The sequence below is a fragment of the Mugil cephalus genome, chromosome 11 (genome assembly GCF_022458985.1).
Source record: "Mugil cephalus isolate CIBA_MC_2020 chromosome 11, CIBA_Mcephalus_1.1, whole genome shotgun sequence".
Classification (NCBI taxonomy): Eukaryota; Metazoa; Chordata; class Actinopteri; order Mugiliformes; family Mugilidae; genus Mugil; species Mugil cephalus.
The window spans coordinates 27,724,783-27,736,940 of record NC_061780.1 but is presented as its reverse complement, the minus strand read 5'-3'; the positions used below and the strand labels follow the sequence as shown (position 1 = coordinate 27,736,940).

Sequence of the window (12,158 nt, the reverse complement as noted above, 5' to 3'; positions counted from 1 at the left end):
GGACCCCAGCCACCAAGGCTACATGCTACATAGCAATGCTAAGCTACCAGCCACCAAGGCTACATGCTACATAGCAATGCTAAGCTACCAGCCACCAAGGCTACATGCTACATAGCAATGCTAAGCTAACAGCCACCAAGGCTACATGCTACACAGCAATGCTAAGCTACCAGCCACCAAGGCTACATGCTACATAGCAATGCTAAGCTACCAGCCACCAAGGCTACATGCTACATAGCAATTCTAAGCTAACAGCCACCAAGGCTACATGCTACATAGCAACGATAAGCTAACATCCATCAAGGCTACATGCTACATAGCAATGATATGCTAACAGCCACCATGCCTTCATGCTACATATCAATGCTAAGCTAACAGTCACCAAGGCTGCATGCTACATATCAATGCTAAGCTAACTGTCACTACTAGATGGCTGCATTGTGTGTATTATCTGTAGTAGCACCATTAAACCACTAGATGGAGACTAAAGGTTCAGATTCTATGAGTCCAGTCTCCATGTGGTTCATAGCTGATGTAGAATCATGTGGACAGACTCCTCCCCCTCCTCCTCCTCCTCCGTTTATATGTAAACTCTAATCTCTCTCCTTTAGTTCTGTAGTTGTCTGCACATCATCATTCATTGTTTACATTCCCATCTGCACCGGTTCTTTTAATTATTATATCGTATGTAAGTTTGTACGTTCTCTTTCTAGCATGTTTGTGTGTGTTTGTGTGGTTGTTGTTATATTTGGGAGGAGGCCAGAAGAAGAAGACATTGTCCAGGGAAACATGTTTCTACACCGAGGACGCGACAATAAACAGATTTAAAGCTTTGTCTCCTCCAGAGAAAGAGGCTCCTTCATTAGTGAATTATCTGCTTGTAAAGAGAACGACATCCTAGGTGGCTCTAGCTAAGCTAAGCTAAGCTAAGCTAAGCTAAGCTAAGCTACGTCTCTGATCTCAGTTCCAGTCTCTGGAGTTTCATCTGTGTGTTGTTGTTTTTTTTGTCGCTGCCATTTCAACAGGAAGTTCTTCTCGTCAATAATTCAGGACCAGACTCTCAGATCGTTTCTGTCAGCGACACATGAAGGTCCTGTTTGTCCCCGTCCTCTGTCCCTGGGACTGGTCTAGACCCGCGTTTAGACCCGCGTTTAGACCCAGCAGACCCAGGACCAGACCCAGGACCAGACCCAGGCTCCAGTCTCCAGGTGTGAATGGGGACACAAGTTCAGACTGGATCCGATTCTGTCTCAGTTCTCCTCTGCTCCTCTATAAAGCCTCCATGCTATGTGGGTATTGTTTGGTTCCAGTCCATTCAACAGCATCAGCAACATCACTCTGGTTCTGACTGGGGGGTGGAGTCTCTGGGGGGACCAGGTCGTCCTCTCTGTCCTTTCTGGGACATCTTTTCTTCCTGGGGCCAGTGGTCTTGAGTGTCTGATGATGATCAGGTCTTGTGGGTCCAGTCTGAACCGGTTCTGAAAGCTCTGATGGGTCCTGGTTTACAGACCAGATCTGGTTCCATGAGTCTCTTCTTGTCTCCTGGTTTTATTGTGAGGCAGCAGCTCCACCTTGTGGTCACAATATTAGGTTCACCTGAATCAGTGCTGCCCCCCCCCCCCAAAAAAAATAAAAAAATCAATCAAACCATTCGTTAATTAATCATCAATCGTTTCCTTTTAATTAAAAACTGAACATCTCTGATCAGGTCAGAGGTCATAATGGCACTTTAACAAACACTTCCTCTTCCAGAGTTCAGATACACTGCGTTAGCCTCATTAGCATCGGTTAGCATTAGCATCTGCAGGAGCCTCCATGCTAACAGCGCAGTTAGCTCCAGGAACAGGAGCCAGGACCCGTGTTCCTTAGTGTTCCACGTGGTATTAACCAGGTAAAATGTCTCAGGGGCTGGATTCCTGCTCCAGGAGAACATCTCTCCTCCTCTTCTTTCCACCATGTTCTCCTCTCTAAGCCTCTTAAAGTTCTCCTCCCTGCTCTCAGCACATCTCACTGCAGAACCTTCTTCAGGAACCTTTCATCTCTACCTCCATCTAGGAACAACTCTGAGAAAACATCAGGGTTCTAGTTTCTTTTTCTTAGACTTTGAATCTTTAGGAACACGGGTCCAGGTTTTTTTCAGATTAAACTGTTTGGCTAACAGTTAGCAGGCTAACAGGTTCCCTCTCCTTCCAGTCTTTATGCTAAGCTAACCCCGGTGCTAGCGTCACACAGACATCAGAGTTTCCCTAAACCCTAAATAAAGTTTAAAAACCGTTTGAACCCTTAAAGCTTTCAGAACAGCCCCAGATCTGAACGTCTACATCTCGTCAGCGTGGCCCGGTTTGGTCGGATCCTGGTTTCCTCGACTCAGAACCAGGACCGAGCTGTTCCCTGATTGGTCGCCTTCCTGGAGTCCTCCACCAGGGTTCTCCCGGGTCTCCGTCAGGTCCTGAACGTCGTCTGGAGGCGACGGGGACGAGTCGGACTCAGCTTCACCAGGAGGGGGCGACTGTGAGGACGAAGGCTCAGTCAGGATGTTCCTGGAGAGAACTGGAGACAGACAGAACCAGGACTCAGACTCTATATGAGCGGATGAACCAGGTGAGAGGGTGATTGTGGACTGACCTCCCATCGGTCTGGAGTCGTCGTCTGAAGACAGGTCGCGTCTGAATGGACTGAAACTCGGCAAAATGATGAGACCCAGAGACACCAGGATGATCTGTGACCGACAAACACAACGTTCACTGGTTCATGTGTGACAGGATGAACGAGTCCGACCTCATCACATGGAGGATCTCCTACCAGTAAACAGGTGCTGGTCTGAGCTCCTTTACTGACGGTCTGTTTGATCAGAGACTGGAGCTGTTGGAGCTGAGCCAGCAGAGACCTGAGAACACACCAGAGTTAAACCAGCCCACAGCGCCCCCTGCAGACCGAGTCCACACATTAACCCTCCACAGACCTGGAACCATGTGTGGTAACGTGGTTCCTGGTTCCTCTCACTGAGGTTTACTGTCATGTGGTTTTCATTGAGCCAATCAGAGAAGATCCAGGAAACATTGTCAGGTCTAATGTGGTCTACAAGGTCCCCCCTCTGACCTGGTTTATTAGGAACCATGAAGAAGAACAAGTGTCCTCATGTTTCTGATGTGACAAATACATGTTTACATTAGTTTAAGGACCAGGAACCAGATATGAGACCAGAACCAGATATGAGACCAGGACCAAGATATGAGACCAGGACCAGATATGAGACCAGGACCAAGATATGAGACCAGGACCAGACATGAGACATTCATTCATCTGGATTTAACTCAGGAACATTAAAACATTAAAACATTTCTCAGGCTCTGGGGCTGAACTGTAGAGTGGGTGAAGGGTTAATGATCAGACTAATGGATGAACTCATGAATCATTAGTATTGATCTTACGTGTTGTGTTTCTCCAGCTGTTCCACCGTCCTCTGCAGCTCTTTGTTCTGAGCCGAACACGCCGCCGCCCTGAGAACACACAAAGACTCACAACAGGCTGTTCGCACACTCAGCTCAGGTCATAAAGAGTCTATTACACACGTCTTCATAAAAATACTCAAAACATCCTGGGAGTCAACAAAGAACCAGAATTATTCTGTTAAACTGCTCCAGTGTGTGAGTCTGTGAGTCCTTCAGAATAAATGTTCCTGTAACAGCTGATCAGGGTCTAATCTGATCCCATTCAGATCAGAACCAGCTGAGTTGTGAGATGTTGGTGGTTTCCTCTCATCAGCTGATGCTCCAACATTTCTACTGGATGAAGGTCAGGACTTTGACTTGTTCCTAAACATTCATCTGGTTCTTCTGGAGAACCACTGGTGTTCTTGGGCTCCTTGTCTTCCTCCATGACCCAGTTTCTCTTCACATTCAGCTCATGGACTCATGTCCTGACATTTTCTTTCAGAGTTCACTGGTAGAATTCACAGTTCATTGGTCCATCAATGATGAGCAGATGCAGCAGAACAGGCCCAAACCAGGACATTAGCGCCCCCATGTGTCATGGAGGGATGAGGTTCTGATGCTGGAATGCAGTGTTGGTTCATCTCCAAACATTTAAACCAAACTATTCTACTCTGGTCTCATCTGTCCACTAAACATCATTTTAGTCTAATATCAGTGTTTGTTTTGTCTTTGTTGACTTTCAGGATGTTTCGAGTCTTATTGTCTGAACCAGACTCCACCAGCAAATAAAATGTTTCTCATGTTTCTCTCTATCTGTGTTTACATGGAGCCCAATGTTCATTTTACCAAACCAATTTAAACTCGTGTGAACGTAGAATGAAGTCAGTAAATGCTCGGTGACATTTCCTCATTTCCAACAACTGGACATAATCACTATTAAAAGATAGAAATACTGACCGGTTTAAAAAGGTCCATCAAACATTAACTGAAGCCCAGAAAGACTGAAGCTGGAAAACCATGAAGACCAGCGACTATAAGACTAAACTCTCTGAATCAAGCTGCTGCTTTAATGATAAAAGAGTAAAAACAATAATAACTACTGTGACTCGACAGAGACGTCCACCTTCCACTGCTCTGTCCCTGGAGGACAGACTGGACTGTTAGCCTAGCCTAGCATCCCTCCATCCCCGGGCCGGTACCTGGTCTCCAGACCATCGATGTACTCCTTCCTCCTCCTCCTGCTGTCCTGAGCCGACTGCTTGTTGCGGATTTTCCTCCGAACTCTCTTCAGGATTCGTTCCTCGGCCTGAGAGAAAAGTCCAGAGTCACTGATCATTGTCTCATTAAAGGGACCAGTTCTACCTGGGACCTGGTCCAGATACCCCCCCTACGGCCGAGTTGTCCTCTAATGTCCATGGTTGTGTCTCTGACTTTCTACTGGATCAGAAACTCTACATCAGAGTCTGTTGATCTGGACCTGATGAACACATGAAGGAGTTAACGGGTTCATCCTGGTCTGAATGAACGTGTCTCTGCTCCCTAACATCTGTCCACACTTTCATTCATTAAACGTCTTCAGGACGAGACATGAGACATGAGACAGAAACAAAGACCAGAGAGTCTGGTTCTCTGTGGACCAGGACCAGGGTTCAGCTCATTTATGGTTAATTATTACTTTACTAATCTCAGACATGGACGATTCACAGACGACTCGTAGACCAGGTCTGAAGCTGAGATCCTCCTCCAGAGTCTCTGACCTTGGTGAGAGGGAGGATGCCGGGCAGAGTCACTCCTTCCTGAACCAGAAGCTTCTGCTCCTCCTCCGTCAGCTCCAGCTGCAACAGTAGAAGAAGAGTGAGTCCTCCAGTCCTCCAGCTCCGGGCTGCACACGCATCCAGAGACCAGATCTCACCAGGTCGGGGTCCAGGCCTGCGGGGGGCGCCACCACGGAGGCCGGGAGCTCGCTGACGACACACGAGTCTGAAAGCAGCAGCTGAGACTTCCACTGGTCTGTGTGTGTGTGTGAGTGTGTGTGTGTGTGAGTGTGTGTGTGTGTGAGTGTGTGTGTGTGTGAGTGTGTGGTGTAGTGGGGTGTGAGTGGTGTGTGAGTGTGGTGGTGGTGTGTGAGTGTGGTAGTTGTGAGTGGTGTGTGTGATGTGTGTGAGTGTGATGTAGTGTGAGTGTGTGTGGTGTGTGTGAGTGTGTGGTGTGAGTGTGTGGTGTGTGTGTGAGTGGTGAGTGTGTGTGTGTGTAGTGTGTGAGTGTGAGTGTGAGTGTGTGGTGTGAGTGTGAGTGTGTGGTGTGTGTGAGGTGTGAGTGTGTGTGGTGTGTAGTGTGTGTGTGGTGGAGTGTGTGTGAGTGTGTGAGTGTGAGTGTGTGTGTGTGAGTGTGTGAGTGTGTGAGTGTGTGTGTGTGTGTGTGGAGGGTGTGAGTGTGAGTGTGTGTGTGTGAGTGTGTGTGTGTGTGTGAGTTGTGTGTGTGTGTGAGTGTGTGTGTGTGTGTGTGTGGTGTGTGTGAGTGTGAGTGTGTTGTGTGTGTGTGTGTGTGTGTGTGTGTGTGTGAGTGTGTGAGTGTGAGTGTGTGTGAGTGTGAGTGTGTGTGAGTGTGTGTGGGGGGGGGGGGGGGGTTAACATTCATTAACATTCGTCCTTTTATTGATGACGTCATAATGAACCAACTCACCGAGCTCTATTGAAATCACGTTCTCTTGTCCAGGCGACGTCTTGGCTCCACCCACTCCACTGATGTCATAGACCACCTGGTAGATGGTGACCGGCTGGGCTGTCGCCATGGTGACGGGGCTCTCTGGGACCGAGCCGTCGTCGGACGGCGTCCCGCTGGGGAAGACCTCGTTAGGATCGACGGCAGCGAGGACGTCCTCAGACTCACTGTCAGCCAGCGTCTGTCCATCACGATCAGCCACTTTATTAGGAACAGCCTGACTCTACTTCCTGTCAAAACTCTGCACCTTTTTTCATTCTGACAAACTGTGTGAACACGTTGGAGCTAAAACCAGACTAGAACCATCAGATCCAGGAGGAACATGTTGAACCAACCTTAGGATGTAAATCTAACCTGGACATTTCTACAGCTGATCCACACCTGAAGCCACCTGTGATGCACCTAATGAAGTGGCCGGTGAGTGTATGTGATGTGTGTGAGACTCACACAGTTGGGGTCCACGGTCCAGTCCTGCAGGGGCTTCTCTGATTGGCTGAAGACGAGCTCGGAGGAGGACAGAGTGTCCAACGTCCAGCTGTCAACAAACAGCTCTCCGCTCTCTGCGTCCATCACCTGGGGACACGAGGACGGTGAGGACAGAGGACAGAGGACAGGGACGGTCCTGAAACACATGCATGAAGCCCCGCCCCTTTCCTCCGACTAGAATCCAGCCACTAATGAATGAACAGCTGGAGACGTCCCAGACGTTAGCCCTGAAATGTCCTCAGTCTGGGACCGGTCCTCACAACTACACAGAGACAGGTTCACACACACACACACACACACACACACACACACACACACACACACACACACACGCCCAGAGTAAAGAGTGAGGACAAACACGGGACAGGACGTCCTGGTAGAGACACGCCCACAACCGGTCCCACAGACAGTTAACCGGAGGGACAGGTAAACGGTCCAGGACGTCAGCTGATCAGTCCTCAGCCAATCACATCCACCAACCAACCAATCAATCAATGAGTCTGACAGGTCACTAATGAGCTGATCCGGAGGCTCTGATTGGCTCCAGGTACCTGATCAATAACCAGGTCATTCTACTGTGTTTGTTTGTTTATGTGGATAAATACACAAACAAACAAACAAACAAACAGATGAATCGGTTTTAATGTGGAACTAGAGCAGACTGAGTTTAACGAGTCTGATACTCACTGATACTAATACTCACTGATATTAATACTCACTGATATTAATACTCACTGATATTAATACTCACTGATATTAATACTCACTGATACTAATACTCACTGATATTAATACTCACTGATATTAATACTCACTGATACTAATACTCACTGATACTAATACTCACTGATACTAATACTCACTGATACTAATACTCACTGATACTAATACTCACTGATACTGATACTCACTGATACTGATACTCACTGATACTAATACTCACTGATACTAATACTCACTGATATTAATACTCACTGATATTAATACTCACTGATACTAATACTCACTGATACTAATACTCACTGATACTAATACTCACTGATACTAATACTCACTGATACTAATACTCACTGATACTGATACTCACTGATACTGATACTCACTGATACTAATACTCACTGATACTAATACTCACTGATATTAATACTCACTGCTGCTGCTGCTGCTGCTGCTGCTGTTTTCGGTTCAGACTCGTTGTTTCTTCATCGTCATCTCACTAACACACATTCATTAAAATCAATTAAGACCAATGATGAGAAATAAACAATAATAAAGACTAATAAACATTAATTAACATTAATTACGAGTCTTACTGAAGATCCTGAGCTCTCGTACCGAGGACAGAGCGGAGCTGGTTTACTTCCGCCTTCTTCTTCTTCTTCTTCTTCTTCTTCTTCTTCTTCTTCTGCTACCGCAGCTCAGTCACTTCTTCCTTTGTTTTAACGGCGGTAGTTAAACCGTCTGAGGTGAATCAGCGCCCCCTGCTGGACTGGAGGGAGGAGATACGGAAATGAAATCGGTCATGAATACGACGATTTTCTATTTTAATTTTGAAGCTGTTTCTGGTTGGTTCATGTTTATTTGAGCTTTTACCACTTTTACAGCCAGAGTAATGAAAAGAAAAAACTCCTTTATTCATTTATTCTATTTTTCTATTTCTTTTTATTTCCATTTTTACTTGTCGTCTGTTTAAATCTGAAGTTAGATAACGTAGAAAATACATACAATAATGTAACAAAGCTAAACGAAACATTATATATATACTTTGTACTGTAAAATGAACCAAAACATGAATGAATGAATTCTATAGACCTGTATTTTATTTATGAGGATCGTCTAATTATTTACTGACTGGTGACTCCATGTGGGTCAGTTTAAGGATTTGTTAAATCTGCAGTTTCTTCCAGAGTTTGAAGTCCAACCTCTGACTTTCAGATATTTGCTGAGACTCTGTGGTTTATGTCCAGCGTGTGATTCTGCTGTTTTTATTGAGTTGAGCAGATAACAGCGTTTATAATCTCACGGTGACAAAAACAGCATCAACACGTCCAGGAACCTGGTTCCAGACGGATGTTTCGAGTCTTCAGAGCAGAGTTCTTCTTCTTCTTCTTCTTCTTCTCCCGTGTTTGTCAGGAGCTTTAAACGTATTTTAACCAGCGAAGAAGAGCTGAGACTGTTTACAACCTTTGACCTCGGACCCGTCAACATAAAACCCACGGGTCCATTTCACAATTTTCTTCTGGAAAGTTTCTGACTTTTGGTTAAAGAGTTCGACATTAACACAGGAAACCAAGAGCTCTGACCTCCAAAATAAGAGCATGTTATCAGCCACACGTTTGTTCTCAGTGAACTTCCTTCCTTCATTCTGATGCTCAACATTAAAATGAGTCATTTTCCACTTATTGGTGCCTGAACGTAAAATGTTTGTTATTCCATTAGTTTCTGAGATTAGAAGCTATTTTATTAATGCAAATGAATCTTTATTTACTTATTAATGTTCACATTGAGTCCTTAGTGAACTGGTGTTGATTTATTCTGGAAAAAGGGAAGAGAGGAGCAGTGTTGTCCTGGTGAACTTTACAGGAACCGGATCAGCTGATCAGGACTGACTCACCACTTCCCGGAGAAACATGTAGAGCAGAGAAACCAGAAACCAGAGACCAGAGACCAGAACCCTGAACCCTGAAGACCTGGAGACCAACTGGAAGGTAAGACACCTATTTATATTATTTAAATTAATATTCAGTTCAACTAACACGCCAGTAAACGCCTTAAAAATAAAAGGCTCCGTTGGACAAAGCTTCTATGTTTTCATTCTTTAAGCACCAGATCTGACTCAGAAGATAAAACCTGAACCAGGTCCAGACCTGATACAAACGGCAGCTCGGGGATTTACTTAGCACTGGTTTTTCCCCAGACTCTGGTCCTGGTCCTGATCCTGGTCCTGGTCCTGGTCCTGGCTGTGCCTCCAGACTCTGGTCCTGGTCCTGATCCTGGTCCTGGTCCTGGTCCTGGCTGTGCCTCCAGACTCTGGTCCTGGTCCTGGTCCTGGTCCTGGTCCTGGTCCTGGTCCTGGTGCCGGTCCTGGTCCTGGTGCCGGTCCTGATCCTGGTCCTGGTCCTGGTCCTGGTCCTGGTCCTGGTCCTGGTGCCGGTCCTGGTCCTGGTGCCGGTCCTGATCCTGGTCCTGGTCCTGGTCCTGGTCCTGGTCCTGGTCCTGGTGCCGGTCCTGGTCCTGGTGCCGGTCCTGATCCTGATCCTGGTCCTGGTCCTGGTCCTGGTCCTGGTCCTGGGTGAAGATGGCGCCCGTGCTGCAGATGAACCGTGCGGACGTCCCGTCTCTGGAGATCAAACTGGGAGCTCTGGCCGTGCTTCTGTCCGTTACTCTGATCTTTGGATTCATCCCGTTCTGCATCATCCGAGGAGCCGGACGCTGCAACGTGGACCCAGGTAGAACCGGACTCTTCACTGGGAGTCATTAGAAACTAGAGAAGCTACTCTGGAGCTAACCAGCTAGCCTCAGCTAACGGAGAAAACACTCAGATGGACTTCTTCTTCTGTCTCCATATGTCATGAACTAATGAACCTGATCTAGTTTTTATCATCTGGCTCCTTTAGAGTCTGTCCTCATGATTCTACATCAGCTATGAACCACATGGAGACTGGACTCATAGAATCTGAACCTTTAGTCTCCATCTAGTGGTCTAATGGTGCCACTACAGATAATACACACAATGCAGCCATCTAGTAGTGAAGGTTAGCTTAGCATTGCTTAGCATTGGAGCCAGATTCACTTTAAGAGGTAAAAACCCAACGTGGAGGAACTTTGGTTCTTTGGTTTGATCCTAATGTCCAGATGGAGACTGGACCTGGTTCTGTTTCACTAGAACCTTTGGAGAACATGTGAGCTCTGTGGTGTTTCTAGAGACTCTGGGTCCAGGTCTGGTCCAGGTCTGGTCCAGGTCCAGGGGTTGATGGATGAGTCTCTGGGTGTGATCAGCTGTTCTCAGGGTTCAGGGTTTGTTTGTGTTTCAGACGTCCGTCGCTTCCTGCTCAGTCTGATCAGCTGTTTTGCTGGAGGAGTTTTTCTGGCTACCTGCCTCCTGGACCTGCTTCCTGATTACCTGCAGGGCATCACCGAGGCCTTCGGCAACGCCGGCATCACGGTGAGACACGCCTCCTCCTCAATCAGCTGGTCTCATGTCTGCTTCTGGTTTTTGTCTGTGACTAGTTGTCGTCATATCCTGCCTCAGGGAGGAGCGTTAGCGGCTAATGTAGCGGCTAATGTAGCAGCTAATGTAGCGGCTAATGTAGCAGGTGGAGACGTACATTGAGAATGGAAACATGTTGGATTCTGGGTAATGAAGTTTATTCCTCCTCCTCCAGCTCCACTTCCCTCTCCCAGAGTTCATCATGGCGATGGGTTTCTTCCTGGTTCTGGTTCTGGAGCAGATCGTTCTGGCCTTCAGGGAACAGTCCTCCTCCTCCTCCTCCTCCTCCTCCTCCTCCTCCTCCTCTCAGGGGGAGGAGCGCCGTGCCCTCCTGGCAGACTCCTCTGGCCCCGCCCCCATGGAGACGGAGTCGGTCCTGAGGGCCCTGGTCCTGGTCCTGTCTCTGTCGGTCCACTCTGTGTTTGAGGGTTTGGCCGTGGGCCTCCTGGAGGAGGGGGAGGAGGTGCTGGAGATGGTGCTGGCCCTGGTGATCCATAAGAGCGTGGTGGCCTTCAGCCTCTCCTTCCAGCTGATCCGAGGCCGCCTGCGCCGCTCGGTGGTGGCCGCGTGTCTGCTGGCCTTCGCCGCCATGTCTCCCCTGGGCGTCGGGGTGGGCGTGGCCCTGATGGCGAGCAAGGCGTCGCCACGGTTACGGCTGGCGCGGTCCACGCTGGAGGGGCTGGCGGTGGGGACCTTCTTCTACGTCACCTTCATGGAGATCCTCCCCCACGAGCTGTCCTCCCCCCGGGGCCGCCGCATCCCCAAGATGGCGGCGCTGCTCGGGGGCTTCACCACGGTGACCGGCGTGCTCTTCATCAGGCTGTAACCACGGCGACACAAGCAGAGTCTGGATGAACTCTGGTGTCATTAAGAAGCTGAAGTTACTGAAACGACTCCTCATGTTCTTCTCTGGTGTAAACTCATCTGTACCAGGGTCCATTCAGTTTCTCTTTGTTTCTAGAAGTCGTTTTGAGACGTTTTCCTCTGTGACTACAATGAATTTATTTTTCTAATGAAAACTGTTTTTTTTTTTTAAACTACATTAAACTTCTGAAAATGTTTTGTACGATTTATTGATGACTTCCTGTTCGCTCCTTCTAAATAAAGGTTTTAATGATTGGAGTTTGGAATAAAATATAAAGATGATTTAGTGTCAGACTCTTTTTATTATTTCAACCGAGAAAGGATTTAAATTTGAAAAAGTTCAAATAATGAGGAACGTCACAGTTCTTCCTCCTCCTCCTCCTCCTCTTCCTCCTCCTCCTGCAGTACCTGATCTTCGCCACCAGGTGTCGCCCTGCTACTCC

General features: G+C 47.6%; 2 protein-coding genes and 1 long non-coding RNA gene across 11 annotated transcripts; 2 read left to right on the top strand and 1 right to left on the bottom strand.

Annotated features, from left to right (window-relative positions):
• Window positions 1-1,658: 1,658 nt before the first annotated feature.
• On the bottom strand, window positions 1,659-8,095 carry creb3l4 (cAMP responsive element binding protein 3-like 4). Of its 9 annotated transcripts, none has more exons than XM_047599674.1 (11): window positions 7,955-8,095; window positions 7,777-7,857; window positions 6,603-6,728; window positions 6,117-6,336; window positions 5,347-5,444; window positions 5,192-5,269; window positions 4,634-4,740; window positions 3,432-3,500; window positions 2,803-2,887; window positions 2,626-2,719; window positions 1,659-2,550 (listed from the first exon to the last, which is right to left on the bottom strand). In XM_047599674.1, the coding sequence occupies exons 3-11, from the start codon at window positions 6,723-6,725 to the stop codon at window positions 2,318-2,320; spliced, it is 1,107 nt and encodes a 368-aa protein (XP_047455630.1). In that variant the 5' UTR covers window positions 6,726-6,728; window positions 7,777-7,857; window positions 7,955-8,095; the 3' UTR covers window positions 1,659-2,317. The 9 variants fall into 9 exon arrangements, with proteins under 9 accessions (XP_047455630.1, XP_047455625.1, XP_047455624.1 ...); XM_047599669.1 differs by having other exon boundaries at window positions 6,603-6,731; window positions 7,792-7,857; XM_047599668.1 differs by having other exon boundaries at window positions 7,793-7,857.
• Window positions 8,096-8,125: 30 nt separating this feature from the next.
• Window positions 8,126-9,686, top strand: LOC125016911. The gene is made up of 3 exons (XR_007113790.1): window positions 8,126-8,206; window positions 9,225-9,349; window positions 9,465-9,686. It is a non-coding gene; the product is annotated as an uncharacterized LOC125016911 (long non-coding RNA).
• Window positions 9,687-9,826: 140 nt separating this feature from the next.
• On the top strand, window positions 9,827-11,997 carry LOC125016287 (zinc transporter ZIP1-like). Its single transcript, XM_047598691.1, has 3 exons — window positions 9,827-10,090; window positions 10,676-10,806; window positions 11,027-11,997. The coding sequence occupies exons 1-3, from the start codon at window positions 9,940-9,942 to the stop codon at window positions 11,675-11,677; spliced, it is 933 nt and encodes a 310-aa protein (XP_047454647.1). The 5' UTR covers window positions 9,827-9,939; the 3' UTR covers window positions 11,678-11,997.
• Window positions 11,998-12,158: the final 161 nt, after the last annotated feature.